Source organism: Cynocephalus volans, chromosome 4, assembly GCF_027409185.1.
Source record: "Cynocephalus volans isolate mCynVol1 chromosome 4, mCynVol1.pri, whole genome shotgun sequence".
NCBI classification, from domain to species: domain Eukaryota; kingdom Metazoa; phylum Chordata; class Mammalia; order Dermoptera; family Cynocephalidae; genus Cynocephalus; species Cynocephalus volans.
In genome coordinates this window covers 23,436,715-23,462,860 of record NC_084463.1, presented here as the reverse complement: position 1 = coordinate 23,462,860, position 26,146 = coordinate 23,436,715, and the positions used below count along the sequence as shown (strand labels likewise).

Genomic DNA, 26,146 nt, shown 5'->3' with positions numbered 1-26,146 from the left:
CATGCTGTCACCTGGCCTCCTTCCTGCAAGTGAAAGGGGCATCCCCCAGCCCACTGGAGCCTAGCTTACCCCCTCCACCCCATGATCCCTAAAAACCCTGTATTATTTTCCCCTCAGGACATCTTTTCCTTCCCTCTGCCCTCTATCCTGTGCCAAATGAGAGCAGACATCTCCCTCCACCCCCACCTCTTTCAGCAGGACGGTGGGAGCAGGGCTGGAGGGCAGAGCTGGTGGGCATCCCTGCCTGACTCCAGTGCAGCCCTCAGGGGAGCCTCTCAGTTAATCCACATGCTCACGGCTTTATTTGGGCCATAAATGGGTGACAAGGTGGTTTGTAAGCAATTGCTAAACAGCACCGCACCCCTGCTGCCCACCCACCCCAAGCAGGCAGGCGCTCTCCACCAAGTTTCCCCACCCCACCTCCCCACCTCTCCCCAGGAGGTGAGGCTTCCTGCTCCATCCTCCAGGAAATGGGCTTTCCAGGGACCTCACTCCCCCGGGGGCTTCGCAATGCTACTGATGACCACCAGCTGCATGCCCTTGACTCCATCAGTCAGCCCCCTCTGGATGGGGGGGGTTGATAGACTGGGGTCTCCGCTGATCACCTAGGCTGTGTGCATGGCATTCAGACTGCATCCTGGGAGAAGGGCACTGCAGGCCTGGCCTCTGGAACCAAACAGGCCTGGGTTTGAATCCCAGCCTCCACTTCCCAGCTGTGTGACTTCCAGAAAATTGCCCAACTTCCCTGAGCCTCACCTGTACGGTGGGGCAAAAACTCAAATCTCCCCTAATCCATGTGAAGATTAAATCCACAAATCAATCTTCTAATCACAGGCTCTCATTGGGCTGCTGCCTTCCCAAACGTCTGGGCGCAAGAGAAGTGCAGGGCTGGGGCGGGGCACTGGGAGGCGGTTGGGACTCTGCCAGTCCTCCTTATTGCCCTCTCTCTTAGTACTGGGGGAACTCTGTTGGTCCTACTAGAAAGAAGAAAAACAGCAATGTCCTCTTTCTGCCTGGCTGCACCTGGCTGAGCCCCCCCAGGGGCAGGGCACACAAGCATCTGGCCCCAGTCAAGCATTACTCCCCGACTTCCAACCTTCTCTTAGGAAAAGTCTAAAAGCCTTCCAGGCACATGGCCTTCAGCAGCCTCTGTTCCTCACAGGCTAAGTAGACTGATGACAGGCCAGGAGGGTTGAGAATGGCTTTCAAGATCCTGTTTCTCTGTTATGTCCTCCTTAGAGCCAGTAACCCACTGGGATTAGACAAGGTCAGTCAGAGTTGGGTGCATTCTAGTTGGGTGAATTCTAGTGCATGTGATATAACTGTTTCCCATTAAGTTCCTCAACCAACATTGTTAAACTCTCCCCCACTTGCAAAGAGATTATACTGGTAGTCCGAAGACTAGTTTATAGTTAGCCTTACTTGCCTCAACACTTACTAGCTCTATGGTGCTGAGGGAGTTATTTAACCTTTTAAATCTTATTTCCTCTCTGTCAACTAGGAATAATAATAGTATTTACTTTATAGAGCTGTTATGAAGATTAAAGAAGTTAATGTGTACAGAGTGCTGAGCCCAGAGACTAATAAATCAAAGCAATCTGCAAGTGGCAACCTTAATTGTGACAGTGGATGAGGTGAGCTTGGCCCCAGGTGGGCGAGCCCTTGGTGACAGCAGCCAGTGGAGACGGGCAGGCTGGGCTGCATCCAGCCCCCAATGGGGGTGGCACGTGTCCAGAGGGGTGGGGTGAATTTTGCCAACCTTGGACCCATATTGGTGGCCAAGTACCCCAGGAGAAGGCCACATTCTGAGTCGGTGAGTGTCCATGTTGGAATTCTAGGCAGTTCTTTAGTTGGGAGAAAGACCACAGGCAGCATCTGAGCTCTCTAAGAAGAAAAAGATGACAAGAGCCAGGCAAGCTCAGAGAGCCGGCCTGAAACAAGATTAAGACAGTTAAATCCCATTGGTGCTCAGTACAAGTCTGCAGTCTTTCTCCTGTGCAAGATTATAGATGCAGGCCAGTGGCACAGAGATTTGGAGAAGCCAAAGGATTGTTGACCACATGGGCACCCAGATTTCCTGCAGACATATGCAATCTGGGGCCAGCAGCAGCACAGAAAATTCTAGACCCCACAGCTGGTGGTGAGGAGTTTCTAATAATGCTGCCTGCCATGGCTGCATGGCTCTGCCAGCCGGTAAATGGCACAGCTGAGACAGGCTGAGGCAGGCGGGGGCTGCAAAGGGCTATCTCAGTGTTAGTTATTGCTATTGCTGCGTGAAGCTGCAAGGTGCTAAGGGAGACTTACTCCCTGCAGGAGCCAGTGAGGATGGGCTGGTGGTCACAAAAACTTTTTGGAATTATCACAAATGATTGGTAAATCTTTCTAAAAGATGATAACTCGACATGAGCTTTTTATGGAATTCATTATTTAAAAAAGTTAATTTAAGACCACAGCTGTTTCAGATTTCTCTTATAAGAATTTAATTGGTATGTAATAGCATAGTTAATTAAATACAAATCAATAGTTTAAAGCAACTAATTGATACTTAATATGAATAGGGAAAAACTTAGTTCTAATATAATTAACTCATATTAAATAAGCAATGAAATAGCAATTATGTCTTTACAACAATGTAAAGTTTATAGTTCTTTAATAAACTTAGAATTAGCAAGCAATGAGATCTAAAAATTATGGAACAGGTATTATTGGGCTATTAAAAATTTATTACTTGTCCTAGAAGGCCAGAGTCAGGCACTAGTCGGGATTAATATACCTTTCCTGCTCCTCTCTTCAGGCCTCCTTTCTGTAGAGGTTGATCAGAAAACCATGATGTTAGCGTGATTTATGGGCATCATTATTGCCTGGGATGTGAGTAATTATGCTGAACACAGGACGAGGCAGAACCGGTGCAGAAAGCAAGAGTCTAGCAGAATCAGGGTGAGGACTTTCCAAATATGAGACTCCAGCATCCCACGGTACATGAGGCATCGCTGGGCGGAATGGCTATCGGAGGACCATCGCCAGGAGAGAGGCTGTCAGCAAGACGCCCGACAAAGACAGAGCCTGGGACAACCCTGTAGCCTTCAAGGCCCTTTGTGAGGGTGTCCCTCACTTTCCACAGCCTGCAGCTCCTTTTCCTCCTCTGGACGCCTGCAGCAAGGACTGTCACTCGTGTGCAATAACTTGTGTGCTGTCTGATATCACCTCTTTCCTGGACTGCCCCTTGTCTTGGGCTTTTATCTACCTTTTCACAAGCAGATGCCTTGAATAACCAGCTGGGTTGTAGTGTCATCAGGATAGGACGCGCACCTTACATTTTTTTGTCCTGTGCACAGCGCCTAGCATGAGTGTTGGTAGATTGGACTTTCTGCCAGTTACACTGTATTATGTGTAGGTTGTGCAGGGGTGTCATTAACACTCACAGCAGAGTATGAGCATAGTACCCCACCGCTGTTTCTCCAGAACAGAGCATTCCCCCTCTGAGGTCAATGCAGCTGGTTAGAACTATATTTCTTCAGACCAAAATGCCTGCTCATGTTGTCTTCTCGGTCCTCCTCACTTGGGAGCCTCGTCACCTCAAACACAGGATGTCCGAAAATGTGCCATTAAGGCCCTGGGACCTAATCAGCTTCCTTTGTCATCACCCCACTCTGACACAGATGTCACTTTTCCTCCAATCCCTCCAGTGAAGGACACTGGGGCTGTCTTAGCCCCACCGTCTCTTTCTAGAATGTCTCAGGTTCACATTTTCTCTCCACCCCCAACACTACTAGTCCCTTTGCCCCTTAGTCCCTCTGCCCCTTAGTCCCTCCTGTGACAGCGCCTTGCTGGTCTTCTGACTGGTTCCACTTTTCCAGCCCTTCTGGCTTGTTGCTACCACGCTAACCGTCAAAGAACGCCCCTAACAGTTCATCACGTCACCTTGGAGAAGTTATCCCTTCTCTCTGCAACTCCACCTGCACATCTGTAAAAAGCAAAAGGGAGAGAAGGGGATGTGGTGATCTCTAAACACCACTGCGATACTTTGTTTCTATGTGTTAAACTCGCCTGTGTTAGGTATGTCATTCTAGGCACTTTGCACCACCTGTTGGCTCATTCGATTTTCATATTAGTCATGTGAGGAGTCTTACTACTAGGGCTGACATTTCATAGATGAGAAAACTGAAGCTCAGGAAAGCCCTGAGGCTTGCTCACTGTGAAGTGCTGGAACACCCCTGGCCTCCCTGCCACTCCAGCCAGGTCCAGCTGGCGTCCTCTCCATATGGTCTCAGCACCATCTGGGGAATTTGAGCTATTTTCAGCCCCTGCACTGCTCTCTGTGTCAAGGTGGTGGGGATCCAGAGGCTCGGTATGTCCTCATGAGAAAGCTCAGGGTCCTTTCACTCACTTTCTGATCTCTGTCGTCTTCAGAAAGCAGGAAGAGGGAGCAGATGGAAACCCGTCACCTCCCACGTGAGGTGTGGCACTGGTCTCCCAGCTGATCTCCCTTCTCTGGGCTCACCTCCTCCCATCTATCATCTGTACCAGTGCTCACGCGACTCTGTCAAACACAAGCTGGCCCAACTCTCCCCTGCCGAGCTCTCTTCGTAGGAGAAAGTCCACACTCCTAGGCAAGGTTCATCGGCCACTCCAGGATTCCACGCCTCCCGCCTCACCTCTCTTCCTCTGCTCCCGAAACCTTTGCTACCACCACAACACACTGCCTGCCAGTAATTCTCTACTTCTTGTTTGATGGGCTTCCAGGGGCATGCCCGAGACTAATATCTTCAGGCAGGAAAATGTTAGTCTTCAGCAAGCACCCCTAAACTATTGGGATTAGGCAGGTTGGGGCCAGGACAGTCCTATAAGCAGCCATCCCAGTGTACTGAACAGCCTCAGAAATGGAGAGGTAGTAGAAGCTGGAACCTATCTATGGTCACCAGCTCTATCCGCAGTTACCTGAGAGCTCACTAGCTTCCAGATGGAGCGACAGAAAGCACTACCCTGGCAACGTGGTCCTCACGCTAGAGGCAGGGATGCTAAAGGCAGGCTGGACTGCCACTGAGTGCCCATGGCCATCCACTCAACCAGCCCTTTCTTCCACCTTCCCTCTTTCTCATTGTCTCTCGTGCCCCTCCCACTGTCCCATCTTAGCAGTTCTGGGGTCCCTGGAGGCAGCTCTGTGCTTTAGGGAATCAGTTCCAGAGAAGCATGGCCACTAGAAGTAGCCCGGCCCATGAAAAGACCGGGCCTCCCCTTCCTGTCTGTGTTAGTTTGTTAGGGCTGCTGTAATACGGTATCACAAACGGAGTGGCTTAGACAGTGGAAATGTCCTGTCTCACAGTTCTGGGGGCTACAAGTCCAAAATCAAGAGGTCAGCAGGGTTGGTTCCCTCTGAGGGCTGTGGGGGAAGAATCTGTTCCAGGCCTCTCTCCTTGGCTCGGAGATGGCCATCTTCATGTTCATATAGCATTCTCCCCATATGTGTGTCTGTCCCCTTTTTTAAGGACTTCAGTCATATTGGATTAGGGTTCATCCTAATGACCTTATTTTAACTTGATCACCTGTGCAAAGTCCTTACCTCCAAATCACATCACATTCGGAGGTACTGGGATTAGGACTTCAAGATATGATGGGGAGCGGGGGGACACAATTCAGCCCCTAACACTGTCTCAGCCCAGACCACTGATCTCTGTTTTCTATTCTCTGGCCTGTCCTGATTTTCAGCATCTGCAGCCCCGGGATCCCGCACCTCACCCTAAGAACTAAGCCCTGGATCCAAGCTGGAGCATTGTCACCAGTTAGTTCTTCAGCCTTGAATTGTCATTTTGCTTCTCTGACCCTCAGTTTCTGAAACCAAAATGTAGGAAATAATTTCTGCCTTGCCTACTTCACAGAGCTGTTGTGAGCATCTAACGAGACACATTGCGACAGCATCATGAAAAAATAAGTATCCCACAAATGTGAAACAATATCATTGTACCATTATTATTACTAGTGAGGATAAAGGAATCCTAACACTAGAGAAAGTCCCATCTACACTTTCAGAAACTAAAAGAAAACCGCTCTGTTCTGAAAAACATCCCTTTTTACTCCTCCCAAGAGGAAATCCCACGCCGTTCCCTGGTTTCCTGCTCCAGTGAATTACAGGTTTCCTTCGCTCTAGAGCCATCCTCGCCTGACCTAAGTCCATGTCACTGCATTTGAGCCCACCTGTTTTCATTGTGACCTGCCCAAGTTGGGGAGAGCTGTTCGCTCTCGGTATTTTGGGGTCCCCTTCCACTAAGTCAGCAGACTTTCCCAAGCAGTTGTCATGTTCCAGGCTCTGTGCTTGGGACCAGGGGCTCAGCTGGAAGAGGCACAATCCTGCCCTTTCTGTTGCACCGTCCAGAGGAGGAGTTCCCAGGGTGCAGCCTTTCCTTCTCCCTAAGAAACATACCCTTTCCCAACAGATGTTCTTTGGCCCAGGCAGTATTTCCTAAACCTTCATTCTCTTCAGACAGTGCCTTCCACACCCCCATCTGCAGGTGACCCTGGACTTCTTTGCTGTGTACCTCCCTTTAAGCCAGGACTCCACTATTGCTATTTTCCATGGGTTCTTTCAGTGTATCTGGGTGGTTCTGCTCCTGATAAAGCCAAAGACAGCAGCCCCAAAGCCTACTTGGAGGAGAGCTTGCCATCTTGCTGTTCCAAAAGGGTCATCTGCGATCTGACTCCACCATCTATCTCAGGGCCATGTGATGAGGAAGGTGACAGTCTGGTGGCTGGTCTACCTCACAGCGTGAGAGGTTCCTGTTCTTTCTGTCATTTTTCGGCATGTCTCCCCTAACAGCCTAGTTAGTTTAGTTTGGTGGAGTTTCCCAAGCCAAAGTGACTACTTCTGCTTCCTCCTCACTTTCTATGGTCGGTAACTTTGACAATAGCCCACCTCCCCACCTGCATTTGATTCTTCTCCCCTGCCCCATGCCAGCCCTCCCACCCCCGCTGGCTGCTTTCTCATGTCAACCCAGTGACCTCTAATTTAGCTCTGCAAATCTCCCCAAAGGACATTCCAAATGTTCGTATATGGAAAGCTAGCTAATTCTCACTTCACTAATCCTCCAACCTGCTCGTTCTTGCAAAGATCCCAGTGGCTTCTCCCCACTTCCCGGCAGAGACTCAGAGAGCCCTCTCACTTAATAAATTTCTGCAGTGTGCTTATTAGCGCCTTGTAATGTAGCCGCCTAAATAATTAAGACTAACCCACACGCGTCAAATTAAATGAACCAAATACATTGAGAAATTGCCTCGTCCTCAATTTCTTTTATTAATCAGGTTTTTTTTAAAAAACTTCTTTTCCTGCTCATTTGCAAAAAAATCAAACATGGTCAGTGAGACTCTGACTTGTAATAACTGTGCAGCTTCTCCTTGGGCTATTGCCCAGGAGGCATCCTAGTAGTGACATAGGAAAGGTTGGCTTGGCGTGGTAGAGAGAGCCAAACGTAGATAATCCAGATTCAACAGGCTGCTCACACTCTAAATCTTTAGGAGAATTGTTCCCCCTTCCATTAGCCTGCGAGTCCAGGAGACTGTTGAGAAGACCAGCTGAAACATTGGCCTAAATCCATCCAGCCTCTTCTGCCCTCTCTCCTCTCTCCCCTGGGCTCAATCCAGGAACCCAAACCCCCTTTCTCTGTAGGAGCCCTGCTGATGTGCTTTAGACAGGCATAAGAAGTCAGCACAAGTATAATAGGAACCGTCAGCAATTGTATCATTCCGATGATGCACAATACGCATGCAATTATAACAGGCTGGTTAACTGCCTGTCGCCGGCGCGCTGAGGTTTCAACACGGTCTCCAGCAAAAGGCTATTGTTCGCTGGAGCTCAGCGCCTCCTCACAGCTTGTACTTTCGCCGGCCCCTCCCGACGGGCTGCATACCTGCCTCTTGAAGGTAGTTGTTAGAAAGAATCCACAAATATAGTAAGTAAACATCAAAGGGGCTTTGATCCACACAGCCCTCGACAGACCAGGAGCCCCGGAAAAAAGGGCCAAGGCCTTGGATGAGGGAACTTAACATCGTCAGGTTGGGCGCCTGAGAGGTAAGGCTGTTTGAAGTGAGGGCGTTTGGCTGAGCCTTCCACGCCAGAGTGGAGGGAGGAGCAGAAGTGAGGGCCTTTGGAAGCGGCGCCCTCAGATCTGCCTCTCTGCTCTTTACTGATAGTCAATAAACCCCTTTAAAGAATCAGGAGATCAAAGCTGGCGACCTCTCTGGGCCATGGCATCTGCCACCACCCGCCATGCTTTGTTTTTCTCTGGGCAAGAGCCCCAAGCTTGACTTATCTGTCTCTCCCGGGCCCTGCACCCCCTTCCATCTTGCTCCCCTGGCAGGTGGAAAGAGCCCACTCTGGCTGACCTCTAACAGCCCAGACACTGGCTGGGGCTCAGAGAAGCACCCAGTATCATGGGAGAAGTTGCCGTGACACTATACTCAATGGGACCCTCCGCCGAGAAACCAAAAGAGAGAGCAGCCAGGTGCCCAGAAATCCTGGCAAGGCCTGGGCAGAGCTGCAGGCACATTCCCTCTTCCGGAAATCATACCCTTTATCCATGTACCCAGTTTACAGCAGTGGTCACAATTGTATGACTTCCAAGCAAAGAGGCAGGGGTGGGCATCCAAAATAATCATGGGCCCTACACCCCCTTCCATCCTGCTCCCCCCGCGGGTGGATGGGGAGGTGGGAGGAGGAAAGAGCCCACTCTGGCTGACCTCTAACAGCCCAGTGGCTGACTGGCTGGGGCCAGTCCTTTAACATTGTTGTGCCTCTGTTTTCCCATCTGCATAATGTGGACAGCAATGGCCTATCTGCCTACCTTGTGGGGCTGTGGTAGGTGTCCAAAGAGGATTCTGTGTGGAATTGCTTCAGAACACATAAAGTGCTTAAGACAAGTCAGGATGAAAGAATAAACACCAGAAAGGAAAGCTTGCTTTCTTGTGAGGCAGACGTACACCGGTTCAACGCTTATACACGATGGGCACAGTATTACAAAATACTTTGCAAAAAGAAAAAATGTCTCTTGCATTTGCTACCTGGAATTGTCGTTCCATCTTGTTTTTCCAATTGGGTCAAAGCCCTGTGGAGTGTTATGTCTCTTAACTATCCTCACCCACGTGCTCTGAGTCTACAATGCATAGGTGCCTGATGATGGTGCTGAGTTGCACCTCAATAGGAATGCACAGGAGTCCCAAGCCCCAGAAACTCAACTCACCCTCTCTCTGCCTATGCCTCAGCCCTGTGTCTTCCCCCAGACTCACCCAATCCCTTCCTCATTCTTCTGAGCCACCCACCGTGTCTGGTTGCTCTGTTCCATCCTGGACACCACTGGCTAGACGCTGCTTCTTCTCTGGCAGTTCTGGTCACAATCCCAAGGTGATCTGGGTATAGTCTCCAGGGCTGGGATGTAAGGGGCCTTGATAACCCAGAGTAATGATTATGAGCATGGACTCTGGAGCCAGACTGCCTAGGTGCAAAATCCTGTCTCCACCACCTGCGAGCTCTTTCATCCAAGGTCACTTAATACATCTGCAGATGGTGATGATATAAAATGAGGATAACAAAGGTACCTCATAGGCCTATTGAGAGAATCAAATGAGGCATTATTGGCTTAAAATTATGCCTGGAACATAATAAGTGCTATATAAATTCTAAATAAATAAGTAGCACTATTTATAAGAGCAACAAGCTCTACATCCCCCTGCAAAGGGGCTTCCCCTAACACCTGGCCCATTCCCAACTCACCCACCTATGCTTTTCTTCCAGAGCTGGGCCTCCAGAAGAGAGGATGCTGTCTGGTGCTGGGCTACATGGCCAAGGACAAGTTTCGAAGAATGAATGAAGGTCAGTGAGATCCTCTCCACCATCTCAGGGGTAACATGAGGGGAGGAAGCTATGCCCTGTGACTATGGTACAGGAAAAAGAACCTGGGCCATCTCAGAAAGGACAGTGGGCAGATCAGTTTGATTTCCATGAAGCTATGTATACAGTAGTGTGGAGAACGGTAGGTAATGCCTGGCACACAGGCTGCTGGTTCATAACCATTTTTCTTTATGATGTCTTCCCTCCTGCCTTTCTGTCCCCGACTTTCCTTCTTCTCTCTTCCCTACTGGTTGTTCCCCACCCACCCCCCAGCCTGCACCATTAAATCTGTTCCTATCGTCTTTTCCACTCCAGACCTCTCTGCCTTTCTTCATTCACATCTCTTGATGTGTATTGAATAAACAGCACTTTGCAGGGCATTTAGGAGACTACTAAAGAAGAGTAAGGCAGTATTTTTATTCGCCACGAACTTACACTTGGAAACCTGCCTTTTTTCCACCTTCATTGGCCCTACCTCTCCCTCCTACTCATGAGCCATTCTGCCTTCCTCTTGCACTGGGGCTCTCCTCTGAGGCTTGACTGGGTCACAGAAGGCTTGGGGAAGGCACCGATGTTGGCATGGAGGCTGGAATGTGAGAGGAGTGTTGTCACTTATGGGCCTGCTGTAATAAAGAACCAATCCTCTTCATCCCCAGCCATCTGTCTCCATGCAGCTAATAACCCTCTCCATCAGATGCCACAGACTGTTTGTCAGGATTCAAGCACAGATAAACAATGCTGGGGATGCCATTTATTCATTAAAGTCAAACAAATGGAGCCTTGGCTTCTCACCAGCCCAGCTTGCCGTAATCTGGACCCTTCCCCTTGCAAGATCCAGGGCCCCTATGGCCTCCTTCCCATTCCAGGCAATGAGGACGCAGCTCACCTCTCCCATCTCTGCTCCCAGAGTTAGGCTCCCTTCCTGTGCTCCTCAGCTGGCTTTCCTCCCCACCCAGCCCACAACCTGCCCACCTTCATGCACCCCCAGAACCTGAGACCTTGCCACTATGGGACTGTTGCCAGCACCCATCATAGTAACAGTCTGAAAAGAAGCAAGCCAGTACAATCAAGCACAGGAAGTGAAACCTCGCTTATTTTTCGCCTGTCTGCAAGAAGGCAGCAGCATTAAGGAGCCACATCCCATTTGTAGGAGCCCCGTAGCTGAATGCAGACAGGGTTGGGGTCTGCATTTTCCGTGCACTGCCAGTCAGTCTCATTCAGTGACTTTTCTATTTCTCAGCCACCCCCTCCTTTCCCAGCACTGCCACCTTGACAAGAGTGCTAGGCAGTAACTTCTCATTTGTGGCGACTGACAGCATGCCTCTGCCTGTGGTGCTGAATAGGCATGCTCTCCTGCTGGAGATACTCATTAGAGAAGCTGAAATGGGGTTCATAAGGTATTGGGGGAGCCAAAAAGTCAGGAGCTGGACGGGATTTGAAACCCCAAGCTCTAGGTGTCTGACCTCAGCTTCTAGGTGGCCACGGAGATGAAGCGGTGGTAAGCAGGCTGAGCCAACACAAGTGATGAGTTATGAGTCTTAACTAACAAAGAAGCAGGAGAGGAAGAGGGTAGGACACAGGGCAGAAGGAAAGACACACGAGGTGAGTCAGCCTTGGCTCTGGAGGAGGAGGCATGAGGTGAAGAGAGAGAGGGACCTGGGGGGGAGGCTTCTCTGCCCCTACTCCAGCCAGCCTTGCCACCCAAGGGCCACGTTACACATTTTTCTCTCTTTCTAAAGTGTACATGCCCAAAATCCAGATGAAAAGACATCAGCAAGCATGGGGAGCTGTTTTATGGTTTATAATTATCTCATACCAGTACTCAAAATAATTATGATTCCACATATTAATAATTGAACTAGAATAGCAGCCATGACATAGATCAAGAAACAGAAATCTCTTTCCATGCTATACAACACACCTTGGTATGAATTGAATAATTGGAAAAATAGTTTTAAAAAATATTATTTTTCTTCCTGTTGCTGGGATTAGTGAGATATTAGACCAATTAGCAGCTTCTTCCATTAGAGATAAGCTGGTGATCATTACATTTCCAATTTAGAATAAATACAAAAGACCTACTTGTGCTGTATTAAAACATATGTGTTCTGTTTAACAGTATCTAATAGGGTGCCTGTCACCTGGGGAGAAGTGGTCCCCTATTTCATTTGTTTCCCTGTTAATTTGGTATCTTTTTATTATCTTCTCCCTCCACTTCCTCCTCCTCACTGCATTCCAAAAAATAACAGCTTGAGAAGGAGCAAGAGGAAAATAATGAATGAACAGGAGCTTTATAGATCTGGGGTTTATCATAAGTTAGAGTAATCGCAATTGGTGCTGTTAAACTACACAAAGCAATAAAAAGAAAATGCTATTCAAAGATTGTTTAAGGAGGCATGTGATAGTCAATGAAAGGTTTGCTCTATTTGGGAGTGCTCAATAGCTTCTTGGATAGAATGTGCAGCATTTGTAGGAGTAGAGGGTGGTTGGTAATGTGTGGAGACTGTGTGTGTTCTCTTCTGTTTGGACTCAACACATTTGAGGCATCAAGTGGAGATGAGCAAAATCAATGAAGGGCAGACAAGATGAGAGGAATAAAGACAAACTAGGCATAAGAATATCACATTTGCCATAGTTGTCTTCATGTGATTAAGTACATGGTGCTTTAAATAGGAACTGCTGGAAGGAGATCATTTATTTATGTATCAAACATTCATGGAATATCATAAAAATAATACCAATGTTTCATGATAAGTGCCAGATGTCGTTCTAAGCACTAGAGCTATAAAAGTAAATAAGACATAGTCCCTGCCCTCAAGGAGCTCACAATAAAAATACACAGGCACATCTCAGTGTAAATGTCCCCTCTACAAAGAGATCCTGCCTTGCCGCCTTACCGAAGTTAGATACTCCCCCACCATATGCTCCGTCATGGCAACCAGTCTGTTTATTTCACAGCACTTATATTTTGTGATTGTTTATTAGACTTCTTACTTGTATACCATCAGTCCCACCTGGAGAGTTAGCTGCAGGAGGGCAAAGATCTGCTCCCTTCCTCCCCTATTCCTGGCCTTCACCCAGTGTCTCCCACATAATCACTCGATTTTTATTTAAGTAAGGAATTAGTGTTGTGAGTGACAATAGAGGACTATAGAGAGTCACCCACAGGTGTCAGGTAGGTGTGGAGAAGGGGCTCGTCAGGCAGAGCAGGCTGATTATAGAGCAGGCTGATTACACAAATGAGTCCCCACATCTTCAGTAATTTCCTGTCTTACCCTGGAGCCGACCCTCAGGCTTTCCTTCAGTTCCAGTACTACAGTCCCCTTCCTGGGAGACCAGGGCCCAGGCAGGCCAGCAGAGTGGGACGGCTGGGAGAGGGGGGCCTTGCCCAAGGGTGGTCTCCCTCTTTTCCCCACTGACCCTTGTTCCTCACTCCATCTACTGCTGGGCCATGTGCTCGGGGCATCTCTAGTAGGGTATTTCCCTTCAGATCTGCAAGGAGAACTGCTCTCACTGTTCCCTGACCCACGTCCCCAACACGCGCATGCACACACACGTGCACGTGCACATGCACACGTGCACACACGCGCACACACACGCACACCTTTGCCTCTCTTTCTCAGCTGTCCCCCTGATGACCCCTTTCTCCTGGAGATCCCAGAACCACTCCCCTTCTCAGGGCACATCTCTGGCCCAGAGCAGAGCCTATTCCTAGGCAGAGTAGAAAGCTGTCACACGGTGTCAGAGGAGGGGCCTCTCAGAAAGCTCCCTGTTCCTCTGTGTTAGAACTGAAAATGACCCCAGAGATGACAGCCCAGCCCACTAAATCAGCACAGCCCAGGAGCATTGAGCAACATGCCAAGGCTCAAGAGAAAGTGGCTGGAAGAGCCAGGACTACAGCCCAGGGCTCCTGGAATTCTGAAAGAGAAGGCTGCCATCAGGAACAGAGGGGAAGCCCCTGACACTTTAGCTTGGCTTGGTTTTTCAGGGTAGCTGGAAAGAAAAAGTGGCAAGAGCAGGGAGAAGAGAGGGCAGAACACAGGACAGACTCAAGCTGATGTGGGAAAAAATCAGGAAAAACCTAGAGTGAGGGACACAGGCCATAGAAGACAGTTCCTAAGGCAGCAGGACTCTCGGGAAGGGGAAATGAGGAAGAGGATGTTTAAGGAGGAGAGAGGAGGCAGCAAAGCCCTGACCTCCTCTCTCGCCAGCCCCTGAGGCCAAGGTGGGCCTGTGCAGGAGGGCTCTTCTTCCTTACATGGGGTGCCCTCTTGGGCTGCCGATCAGGGTGGGCAGCAGTTTTCCTGGACCTTCAGAATGGCAGTGACCGGCTGCTTCTGTCAGCTCAGTGAAGGGAAAGCAGGAGTGCCCCCCCAGCACTGTCCCTTCCATCTTCCTAGAAGATACACTTGTAAGTGTGATTAGCAATGGCGGCTTCTGCTTACTGGAGACCTCCGGGCCTCCTTGGGTGGGGCTGGGGCACCCAGGAAGGAGAAAGCCGCTCTACACATGGCAGACCCCCTCTCGCCTGGCCACAGCTCCCGGTGGCACCATCATCCTCATCCAGGCTCTGTGCACAAATGTGCCTGCACCATGGCACCTGGCCTCACCTCCCAGCCTTATGGGGGAGACAGAGCCCTGGGAGGACGAGAACCTGGACCTTCAGCTGCTCTGAAGTTCTTCGTGCTCGCGTGGGAGTCTGTTCTGTCTTTCTGCACCCATCACCTAATTTGTAAAAATGGGTCTAAAACTTTCACAGTTCCCTGCCTCCCCCCTAACAGAGTTGATGAGAAAGAGAGGTGCCCGCCATTGGGAGGTGCAGTGTAAGGGGCACGTAAGATGGAGGGGCCCTCTGAGTGAGTCGGGCGAGCCTCTGAACATCTGGATTCCAACCTTCTCATGCACGAAACTGAATCGTGTTGGATAAGATCACTTGCAAGGCTCTACAGTGGCAGGCTTCAAAAATCTATCTTGGCTCTCAATCCCCTGCCATACCTGTTGTCACCACCATCGCATAATTATAAATGCCTTGGTCACCAAAAGAACCAGGACTAGGAAGTTGACTGGCTTTGCTGGGCAGCCTCCAGAAGCAGATCTGTGTTTCTTTCTCCTGTGTGTCCTGAGAGTGAACTCAGGCCCCCACCAGCTGTCCGCCAGGTGGCACGGAGGCAGCCCCGCGAGCCTGCAGGCTAAGTAGCACTTTTTCCAGAGCAGAGGGGAAGCTGGTGTAGACGACCTGGGATCACAGCCAAGGGACCTGACCCAGGGAAGAACGGGACTCGCTGACACGGCGAGCTCCTCTCACTGTCACTGCTGCAGCCACACTGGCTGGCTGGCGCGAAGGGCCCACGAGCACTTTCCTGAGACCATTCCTCTGCTGCTGCCAGAGCCCCCGGGATGTTGGCTAATACTGTCATTTTGTTAGTTGGGGCTTTTGGGTGCATTTTTTCTTATTTCATTTTTCTTACTGATGTGTTTTCTTCCACTGGGGCTGCAAAGCTTGTTATTTGTATAACGTCCCTGTTTATTATTTATGGCAAGACTCAGATTTCCAGGGCACTTTATGATTGTTATTTAATTCACTTGGCATCTTGGAACAGGAGACCCACCATTTCCATTCTCCTGCCACAATCTGACGGAGAAATCTGGGGCTTTTCCCCAGGCCTATTCCTCCAGCCACTATTCCTACCAGGACCCCTGCTTGGCTGAGACTGGGGACTCCCTAGGCTGCAGGCCCCACCAAGTTCCTTTTTAAACTTCCCTTTCCTTCACACCCTGAATTAGTCTGTTTCTGAACCTGGGTGATTTATAACGAAAATGAAATTTATTGCTTACAGTTTCTGAGGCTGGGAAGTCCAAAGTCCATCTGGTGGTGGCGACAGTGACCGAAGATCTCACATTGTAAGATGGTGGAAGCAGAGAGAGCAGAGAGAGACTGTTCTCTTCTATTAAAGCCCTCAGAACCATGCCCCTGACCACCATTTTTAATCCATTCACTACTGCACAGTCCTACAATCCAATCACCTCTTCAAGGCCCCACCTTTCAATTACCATAATAGGATTTCCCACCCTCTTAACAGTCACAGTGGGGGCTAAGTTTCTAATACGTAAAATTTGGGGGACACAATTCAAGCTTCAGTGAGTTTTGGGGGACATAATTCAATCCACTGTACACCCATATCCAATCTTCACCAAGTCCCAGAAGTTTTACCTCCTGAGTATCTCCTGAATCCACCCACCTCTCTCCATCTCACAGCCACCACGCTAGTCCCTGTCCCACCCACCCCTTGCCTAGACCAGAGCAGGGGTCCCCTAACTGGCTCCTTGTGCCCATCACGCCCAACCCCACCCAGCTCATCTTTCACACTTCAGCCAGAGGTGTGTTTCAAAATGCCAATCTGATAATGCCATGTTCCTCTTGAAAATATTTCAGTGGTTTTCTACTGCTTTTAGGAAAAATACCCAAATCCTTAGCATGTTTTACAAGGCTCCACATGATCTGGTTCCACTTTCCTCTTCGGCCTCATCTTACCCCCTTAACACTCTGTACTCCTGTCACATTGGCCTTTCTGCTCCTCCACCAGGGATGCTCCCATCTGCCACAGGGCCTTGGTCTCCCTGGTCCCTCCTCTTGTGATGCTTGCCACACATTCCCAAACCCTTCGCATGGTCATTCCTGCTCATCCTCCAAATTTCAGCTCAGGTTTTTCTCCAGCGGTTTTTCTGCCCCACCCCTCCCCATCTACATCAAGCTCCCATATTGCATGCTCTTGTAGAGCCATGTCCCTTCCCTCCAGAGCTCTTGGCTCAGCTTGCTCGTGGAAGTTCACATTGCAATGATTTAACTAATGCTCGTCTCTCCTATTAGTCAGTGAGCTCTGTTTCATCTCTGTTATAGCCCAGGAGCCTAACACAGTGTTTGCACAGAGTGGACACTGACAAAAGAGTGAGGGCAGTGACCTTTTCTGCCCCCCAGTCAGTGGCTCTAAGATGCTGGAATTGGGTGATTTAAGTATCACTGACTCTTAAAGGAAGCATTCACCACCACCTGAAGAAGAGGAAACGGAGACTCAGGAAAGGGATCTGGCTTATGCAGAGTGACATAGCCAGCAGGCTGTAGAGCCACGACTTGAACCCAGGCTTCTGACCCTAAGTCTAGTTGTCCCTCCACTTCATTATGCTATGTCCTTGAAGTCTGGATGTCAGTGTCATAGTGACCTTGACATGATTGAGTGGATCAATCAGGGAAATTTGCCTGCTACAAGTGGGCTTAGGACCACATTTTGAAAGAGACAAGAAACAAGGATCCCTGGAGAAAAGGAAGGGAAGGAGATTCTTCAGATATTGGCATGGGCATACATAAAGTACCACCTCCTGTGAGCCCACGCAGTGCTGGGCACAGGAGCTCAAGAGGCTGGATGTGATCTCTGTCCTCAGGAACTTTCTCCTCCACTTGGGGAGGTTAGATATATTTCATACCCAGTTGTCCTCATGGTTGTTTTAGTTTTGGTTTGTTTTCTTAGCATTGTAATTCGCGTGCTTACTGATTAATCACTGTGGCATGGGAGTCAGAAATCTAGATTCAAATCCCAGGTATAGTTAGGGTGGGCTTAGAGCCATATCATTACAGATTCCTGAAGCCAGAAGGTACCAAAGGCCATCCAGTCCACACCCTCTTCTGATGGTTCAATGTCCCTGCCAAGTGCCAGCCTATGTGAAGGCTTTGTGGATACCAGGTGCTGCATACTAGTCTGTTCACTAACCGTGTATCTAGTGCCTGCCATGCCTGGCACTATGCTAGTTCCTTGTGTATTGATAGAGTTTGGATGTGTTGTCCCCACCAAAACTCATGTGGAAATTTGATCCCCAGTGTGGCAGTGCTGGAAACTGATTGAGTCAGGGGGGCAGATCCCTCATGAATGGATTCGTGCTCTCCCTGGGGGAGGGGGGATTAATGAGTGAGTTCTTGCTCTGTTAGTTCCCGCAAGAGCTGGTTGTTTAAGAGACCCTGGCACCTCCTCTCTCTCTCTCTCTCGCTTCCTCTTGCCATGTGATCTGCTTATACCCACTGGCTGCCTGCCTCTCTCCACCGTGAGCAGAAGCAGCCTGAGGCCCATGCCAGATGTAGCTGTCCCAGAATCGTAAGCCAAATAAACCTCTGTTCTTTATAAATTACCTAGTCTCAGGCATTTCTGTTATAGCAACACAAAGCAGACTAATACATGTATAAAGACACTGTCCCTGCCTCTGAGGATGTCACAGTCCTGGAGTGGGTGACAAACATGTGAGCAATCACAGTCCAGTGGCATGTCCTCAGCACCCGGGTGCACAAGGAGCTGTAGGAACAGATGAGGAGGATTAAACCAAACTGTAGGCCAAGCAAGGAGCGTCCAGGATGGCATTCTGGGGAAAGTGATATTTAGCTGAGTTCTGTGAACAATTTTTATTATAAGGCCATTGAAACCCCTCCTTGAATCCCTCCAAAGACAGGAAACTTGCTGCCTATCAAGGCCACAGGCACCTCCTCAGCCAGGTGCTCATAGAGGGGTTCCAAACATAATGCCCCTTCAACCCCAACAGTCTAAGTTTTAGCATTCTAACTGCATTGGTGACAAGGGGACTGAGCCAATTGGGTAGCAGGCCCTGGAGAGATCCCAGGGTCTCCCCTATGCCACCTGTGTCCTGAGGAGGCCTCCTGTCTTCTCTCTGTTTCTCCTGCCCTCCGTTCCTGCCAGCCTTGAAGCCTTCGTCACTGAATTCTTTGAATGCTGAGACCCTCCCTCTAAACCCCCTCCCCAGGGTCTGAAGAAAGGCTCAGAGGAGTCAGAATAAATGAGGGTGCTTAATGGCCTGCGGTGCCATAAAGTTTTTAGAGCTGTGCGCTGGAATGAGCAGGTTCAGGCTGAGATGAATTATCCAGGGCTTTTATCAAAGGAGAGTCAATAAAAACCTGAAGGAGCTTTGCCCACCTCCGCAGAGTGGTCATGTCACAGCACCGGGCCCAGAACTCTGGAAGGAGTGATGTGGGGCTGCGTTCCCCCCTATTCCATCTGCTTTCTTGCTGGTGCCTTCCCTTCTGAGATGTGTTCGTTTCTATGGAAACTGTGTTGTTACTGGTATGGGAGGAGTTTAATGACATTCAGAAGTACCAAATCAAGTCCATTTATATAATGGTTTGAAATACACATAATGGTCTACGGAATATAGGACACGGTGACAGTTTCAGTAACTGCGTACCGAGTGTGGGATAAATAGAGCAATGTAATAGTCCCCACCTCCGAGTCAAATGTACTAGGAATAACCACTATTCTTAGTACTAAAGAGCAGCATTTCTCAGCCATTATGCATGAAAGGATCTCAAAACACTACAGTAAGCCACTGTCCTCTCTTGGAGGAAGGGTGCTGGGCCATAGCTTCTCTGCACCTGCCAGCGCCTGGCCAGGGATCCGGTGGGGCAGGTACAGAGGTGAGAGTGTGGCTGTGATGTTTCCAGATGTGGAAGGGAGTGGGCATTCATTCTGTCCCACCGCCCCTCGCGTGGCCAGCTTGCTGATGTCATCGCACTGACCGATAGTCACTCTTATATCTGTTCTCATGGCTTTTTTTGGTTTGCTGCAGATGTTTATCGGCACCTACACTGTGTGCCTGCTGCTGTGGGGGGCGCAGGGATGAAGAACACATGGAGGATGCCCTTGTCTTAGCTCGGGTTCCCCCGAAGCAGACCCTAAGCACAGACTCGAGTGCAGTAGTTCATCTGGGAGGCACAAAGGGTGCCTGAGAGTGGGGAGAGAACTGACTCAGGGAAGGGAATGTCCCACACGGGAGTGTCCTCAGCCTGCTGCCATTGTGGCCAGCCGGATCCTAACCCCAGTCAAAAACTCTGAGCAGTGCTGTAGGACACATGCCTCAAAGTAAGGCCACCCAAGGAGTGGGGTATGTGCACACCAGCTGCTGTGGGGAATGGGGTGGGGGCTGCTTGGGTGGGGAATTAACTCTTGGCTCTTCCAGCCTTCACAGTTTAGGAAAAGCCCTCAGGAGAACGCTGCAGATACTGGTGGCTGGAAGTTGGCAGGCCTGAGGGTACAGCTGGGCAGTAATAGAGTCGGTGACCGCCCTGGGAGGGTCCAGTGGGGAGACAGGTGTATAGTACAATAGCAGAAGGCAGGTGATGGGAGAGCTCAGGAGGTGTTCAGACAATGTGCTCTCGGGGCACAGAGGTGGGGAAAGCTATTTGTTCTACCTGGAGGAACACTGAGGAACTTCGAGAAAGCTGCAGAAGGGAGACGGAGTGAGCCGGCAGAGACACAAGGCAAGGGAGCATTTATGCACAGGCACATCACAAGGGAGTGTGAGCCTGCTTTGAGGATGAAGAAACAGAGGCTCACAGAGATTAAGTCATCTACAGAAAGGCACGCAGCTTTCACACGGTAAAGCCAAGAGCCAAACCCTGCTCTTCCGCTCTGCCTGGGGCACCTTTGTGTGTTTGGGCCAGGGTGGGGTGACCTTCCCCATCAGCATCAAGGGCAGACGTGACTGAGCACCTATTGCGTGTCCTTATCCATTTCTCCCCATGGCCCAGGACTGCCATCTCCCATGTCTCCCCATCATGCACTGCCCACAGACCCCTACTTGGCCAGTCAGGCAGCCCCTCTGATCCTGCCCAGATATAGGCTAGACGAACTGTGCTGAATATTGAGTGAATTATCTGGACCTCACTGCCAAGGGGGAAGGAGGGAGGCAGCCCGGGGAGGGGACACTTCAGCTGTGATGGTCCCCAGAGTGTGCCTTCTATCCCATCTTCACCCTCTGTACATCCAGCCCTGCTCTTAACTCCACTACCTCCAAAAACATGGGGGAGGAGGGATCGCGCATGCACCCTTCTCCACTCACTCACCCTTCCCCGGAGCTGCAGTTCTGCAGCATGTGAGCAGGTTTTCCACGAAGTACAGCCTCCGTGGTTAGATAAGGCGGGGAGAAGCTAGGCAAGACCTAATTCACCAAGGCTCTCTGCTACAGAGCTTCCCAGAGACTTTAATGTGCAAAGGGCATGGTGAACTCCCAAAGGTGGATACGGTTCACGGAGTTTCCCAAACTCACTTGTCCACAAAAGGTCTACATTTTTCCTGTAGCATGTGTCAGAACTAGTGTTCTTTGGAATCCACTTTGGGAAATAATGGTTTAAGGCCCAGATTGCCACTAACTAGCTATATGAGCTTTGTCAAACAAGAATAAATTGTCCTTGCCTTGCGGGGACCAGTAGAGTAACATGGATGAATGCTCTTTATAAACTATAAAGTACCATATCAACAATAAGGTGGTGCTATTATTAATTTGCATGAAGCAAACACTTAGTTTCCCAGAGAACATTTCATTAGTTGTCATAAAAGGGAGGAAGGGTTAAAAGTAAGTTGTTTCTGACTAGTATGTGACCTGACCTTGATCTCTCTTGACCTATTCTTCTCATCTGCAAAATGGGTATACTCATGATGCTTGCCCTCTTTCCTCCCTGCACTTGATGTAAGGATAAAATATGCATGATGGTGCGCAGGTGATTTGAAAAAGTATAAAGTACCATAAAATGCAAGGCATTATTATTAGTGTTCCAGGTTAATACCCCCAATTCAGTCCCATTTGTGCTGAGATCAAAACAGGGGGGTGCTGGGGGAGGAGAGGGGCTACTGGGAGAAGTAACAATGACTAATAATCTTCATCCATATTTATGATGTTAGGAGCCTTGTATGAGCATGCCATTGAGGGGAGAAAATGAATATTTCATGAGCTAACGCTAGATGTAGTGTTAAGATGAATGGACAGAAAGTACCCCGCTTGCCTCTGTCTCCGAGTTGTGCTGGGGAGGTCAGCGCAGCCTCTGTGCCTGGTGGGGAGTTGTCTAGCATGGGCTGGTGGAAGGAACCCCGTCCTGGGAGGTGGTAGAACTAACACCCACTCCATGTACCAGCTGGGCAGCCTTCGGCAAGTTACTATAACCACACTGGGCCTTGTTTTCATAAAAGTAGGGATAAAAAGATCAACCCTGAATAGGCGCAAGGTCTAAGTCCAAGCTCAGCTGTTTGGAATAGGACTTTGAAATGCACACAAGTGGGAAGTGCTGTTTTTCATTCATTCACTCAGCAGACATTTATTGACCCTCTACTGTGTGCCAATCACTGCCACAGCCACTTATGTATCGTTTACTGTGTGCCAACACCATGGTCATCACTTTATACACATCATCTCCTTTAATCAGCACCACAACCCTGAGACGTATCTATTATTACTCCCGTTTTCCACATAAGGAAATGAAACCCAGGAAGGATAAATAACTTGCCCAAAGCCATGCAGCTAGTAAATGACAGAGCCCAGGACTGCGTGAAGCCACTGTCCTGAGTTCTCTGCTTAATGGCCCATCCTGGTCCGTGGTGCTTCTGCAGAGCCAGTGGGGCACCTTGCCCTCTGTCCTCTGCCAGCCCTTCCTCGTGCCGTATATGCCTTGTGCTTCCTGCCACCAGTGCCCCCTCCATGATCCAGAGAAGAAAGCCCTGCCATCCCCTCTTCTGGCCCCTGAGGATCCCCCCACCTTTGTTTCCCATCCCCCACTTCCTTCTCCCAGTCCTCTCTCCCTGATGGTCTGTCCTCCATAATGCAGTCACCCTGGGTTTCTAATTTCCATGCCCTTGAGAGGCCAAGGCCCTGGGCAACGTGTATCTCTTACCTGGGCCAGCCATCAGGGGTGTGAAGGTTAAACACCTCCCACCCTAAAAAGCCCTCAGAAGATAGAGCACGTACACATGGGCAGTGCCGGGTTAAGCACAGCCAAGTCTTCCCTGCTCCTGATGGCTGTCTCTGGAGGCAAAGACAGCTCCCCTTGGTGCCAATTCGAGCTCCTGGCTCTCCCCCACCCACCTCACCACATGAGGACACAACCATCTCCGCAAATCTCTTCCCTACGGGGCAGCTTCATGTTATCTTGGCTCATTCCTTCTCCAGAGATGAAGAGATTGTTTTAAACCTGCCGCGCCACCAGCTCTGCTCCTGGCTTCCAATGCCATTACGTTTCATTATAACAAATAAACACCACAATGACATTTATAAGTTACCACTGAGCACAGAAGCACAAATATGAAGCAGATAAACTGCATTTGATCCAAATAATTACTGCAGGCAATATTGGGCTTAGTCTGAGCTGGCAGCCGGGTACCAAGTAATTTATTAGGTTGCGTAAGGCAATGCTGCACGTTGAGTTTTTCATTATTGTGTCTCTTCCCCTCTCCGCGGCCTAAATAGGTTAGAGGAGTTTAGACAGTGCACGGCCAAACAAAGACAGACTTTGCTCAAGCAGATTAAGGCCTGGAATGTTGGCCAAGTGTCCAGGAATGGCCGCTTCCCAAGCAACATTGCACTTGTGAGAGGAGAGGGTTTAGGCAATTATCTTGATGCTGCCAGCCAAGGACAGCTTCCTGCACTCCCCACCCACAGGCCCTGATACAAAAAGAGGCCCCGTGGAGGGACTAAATGGCAGGGCTGCAGGGAGCCCCCAGAACACCAAGCCTGGTTTTCTGCTGCAGACTCTCAGCCAAAGACCCTCTATCAAAAGGCCCCTCCATAGCCCCAGGTAGCCCCAGGCAGTCCTAGACCCCAGTCCCAGATCTCTCCTCTTGCAATGAATCAAGAGAAGGAAGCAGTTGGCCAGCCAATTCTGCAAAACAAAGCAACTAGAGCTTGCTACAAGCAGCTGCCTCCCTGCCAAACCCAAACTCATAAAGTTTGATTCAAGGGGTTACAATACCTCCAATTCAGAGTCCCTCCTGCCCCATTCTCCCAGCCTTAGTAAATTACCCAATAAGCAGCAAGGACCTGTAGTTATTGTGCAGTTAAATGGTATTTGCCCAGTAAATCCTGAGCAGAGTACTAACGGTGATATACAGTAACTAATTATGGACATGAATTCTCTCCCCAAGACACCAAGTGTTACCAAATATTGCTGCATTTAGGGGAGGAGTTTTGAAAGCTGCTCTGCTCTCTCCAGTGAAGCCATGAGTAACTTTCCTATTAGAGGAGCTGTCAGCACCTCCAGGGGCACTCCAGGCTAGAAAATAGAGATGTCCTGGGGAGCAGGCAGGAATGGGGCCTCATCTCCCAAGGTGGCTCCCATTTGCTGCCCTGATCCCCTGCCCCATCAGAAGATCCTGGCCAGGCACAGCTGGTCTTCCTTGGGTCATCTCACAATGAATGAGTGGTTCACAGAGGCTGTTGCAAAGGCCCAAGGCTCCAGCAGTGCAGGGAATGGAAGTCATTATTCATGGAGCCCAGGACTGAGCCAAGAAAGCTATTGCAGGGGATCAGGCTTTGCAAAGCCCTTCTGAATGAGGATGCGGCAGGGTAGTGTTAAAAATGGCTGTACTTCTGCCTGGGTGCAGATGACTTTCACCCTAAATTATTGTTCAAAGTGCTGACCTCAGCCCCACAGGCACCATGGGAGTATCCGAGGTTTCTATGGTCTGCAGGTGGGGTGGGGAGGTGTGCCTGGCAGGCCTGAAGCAGGTGTCCCATCAGCTTTGTGTCTGTTTTTGGAGCATGTTGGGGGCAGTTAGGGGCACAGTAGTCTCTGCTTTCTGAAGAGGAAACCACACCAACCAAACCCCCTCTGCTGACCCCATACTGTTTTGTAAACAAAAGCCAGAACTGGAGTCAAACGGTTCAGTTCGCATACTAGGTCCACCACACACTGTGACCTTGGATGGGTTACTTAACCTCTCCAAGCTTCCATTTTCTAATCCATAATATGGGGGAGACTTTCTATCTCTCAGGATTGTTGATGTGAAATGGTTAGCCTGGAGTTGGAGCTACTCCTGCTTCTGAGGAACTCCGTCCCTTCTGGTTCCATCTTCCCTGTCCCTAACTCATCTTCTGAGATGCCCGGGCTTGGCGACACAGCCTGAGCCTCCTGGAAAGGAAGAACACCTCTCCTCCCACACTGTGCACCCCCAGCAGCCTCCACACTTCCTCGTTCCTATCAAGGTGCTTCCAGCACAAAATTTCTTCTTTACAAACATTGCCTCTTCAATCAGAAAGACTGGGCAGAAATGACATCGCAAGTCAGTTTTGTTTTCTTCTGTTTTTTCTTTGCTGCTGCATTCTCGGGATTGATGCAAATAACCTGAGCCCTGGCCAGGGCCAGCCCCTGTTTGGTGGTGACAGAAGAGGCAGAGGGAGGTAGAAGAGGCTGGATGGGGGTAGGGGGTACACTCATGGTGGGACATTAGGCTTCAAGCCTCACATTCAAGTCTCTACCTGAGGGCTGATGATAGAACCTTCTCCACGGGGTGTCGTGAGCATGGATTGAGTAAGATACCGTATGTGAAGTAATTTGTGAAGTACAAAGCATGTAAGAATTAGTTGTGGTTAATATCCCAAGCCAACCAGAAGCCAGGGCTCACAATCCCAGGGCGGTGAGAAGAAGAATCACTTTTTTAATTAGGACACATATATAGTCAGCTCTCAATTATCTGTTGGCAAATCGTCCCCATTCCTGGCAAATGCTATCACCAAGATTGCTTAATGAAGTCCTCTGTTAACATTTCACAGCTTCTTATTTTGCTCCTATTTGCATGAGGCCCAAAGGGAACGAAAGTCCTTTAAAGGCAAAATCAGTCAATGTCCCCATCGCCTCCTAGGGAAGGTGTGAGCAGTGAAGACAGGAGATGGGAATGCGGGCTGTGGCCCTGCTCTGGCTGTGGGCCGGTCCCAGGGTGATCTTCTCCACCCTGCGGAGGAGGAGTCAGGGAGGGAGCTCCACCGTCGCATGGTGCTTTTTTTAAGTATTAAAAATGCCCAGAACATCAAACACATCCATATTCAAACTCAAATACCACAAGGCGTTCCAAAGTCAAAAATAAATGTGACTTGGGATTATTCATTATTTTGGATTGTCCATCATTTTGGATTATTCACACCTTTGCTCCTCTCCATTAACAAAGATAATTAAGAATTGATTGTATTTGGTCTCAAAGAGGGGAGAAATTCAGGACGTTACACTAAAATGAGCTGCTTCCCGTGTGAACAACCCCAGCAGCCGTGAGAAGACCCCTCTGTAAGCAGCATGTCTCAGTTGTGACTCCAGCACAGAGTTAGGGAGTGGGACAAAAGTGCCTCATGCTTAAGGCCAGTCCGTGCACACCGGGTCCTGGGCCTGCTTTTGTACCTGCCAGTGGGACGCAGCAGCGTGGCCCTTCATGAGACACCAGGAGACCGGAACGGCACGGGGCGTTGTGA

General features: G+C 49.6%; 1 protein-coding gene across 1 annotated transcript in view; it reads left to right on the top strand.

The window, feature by feature from the left end:
• Positions 1-26,146, top strand: part of KIRREL3 (kirre like nephrin family adhesion molecule 3) — a 132,923-nt gene that overhangs the window by 3,280 nt on the left and 103,497 nt on the right. Inside the window, exons 4-5 of the mRNA XM_063094641.1 lie at positions 468-552; positions 9,779-9,856. Of these exons, the coding sequence (XP_062950711.1) occupies positions 468-552; positions 9,779-9,856 (163 nt within the window). The remainder of the gene's footprint in view (positions 1-467; positions 553-9,778; positions 9,857-26,146) is intronic.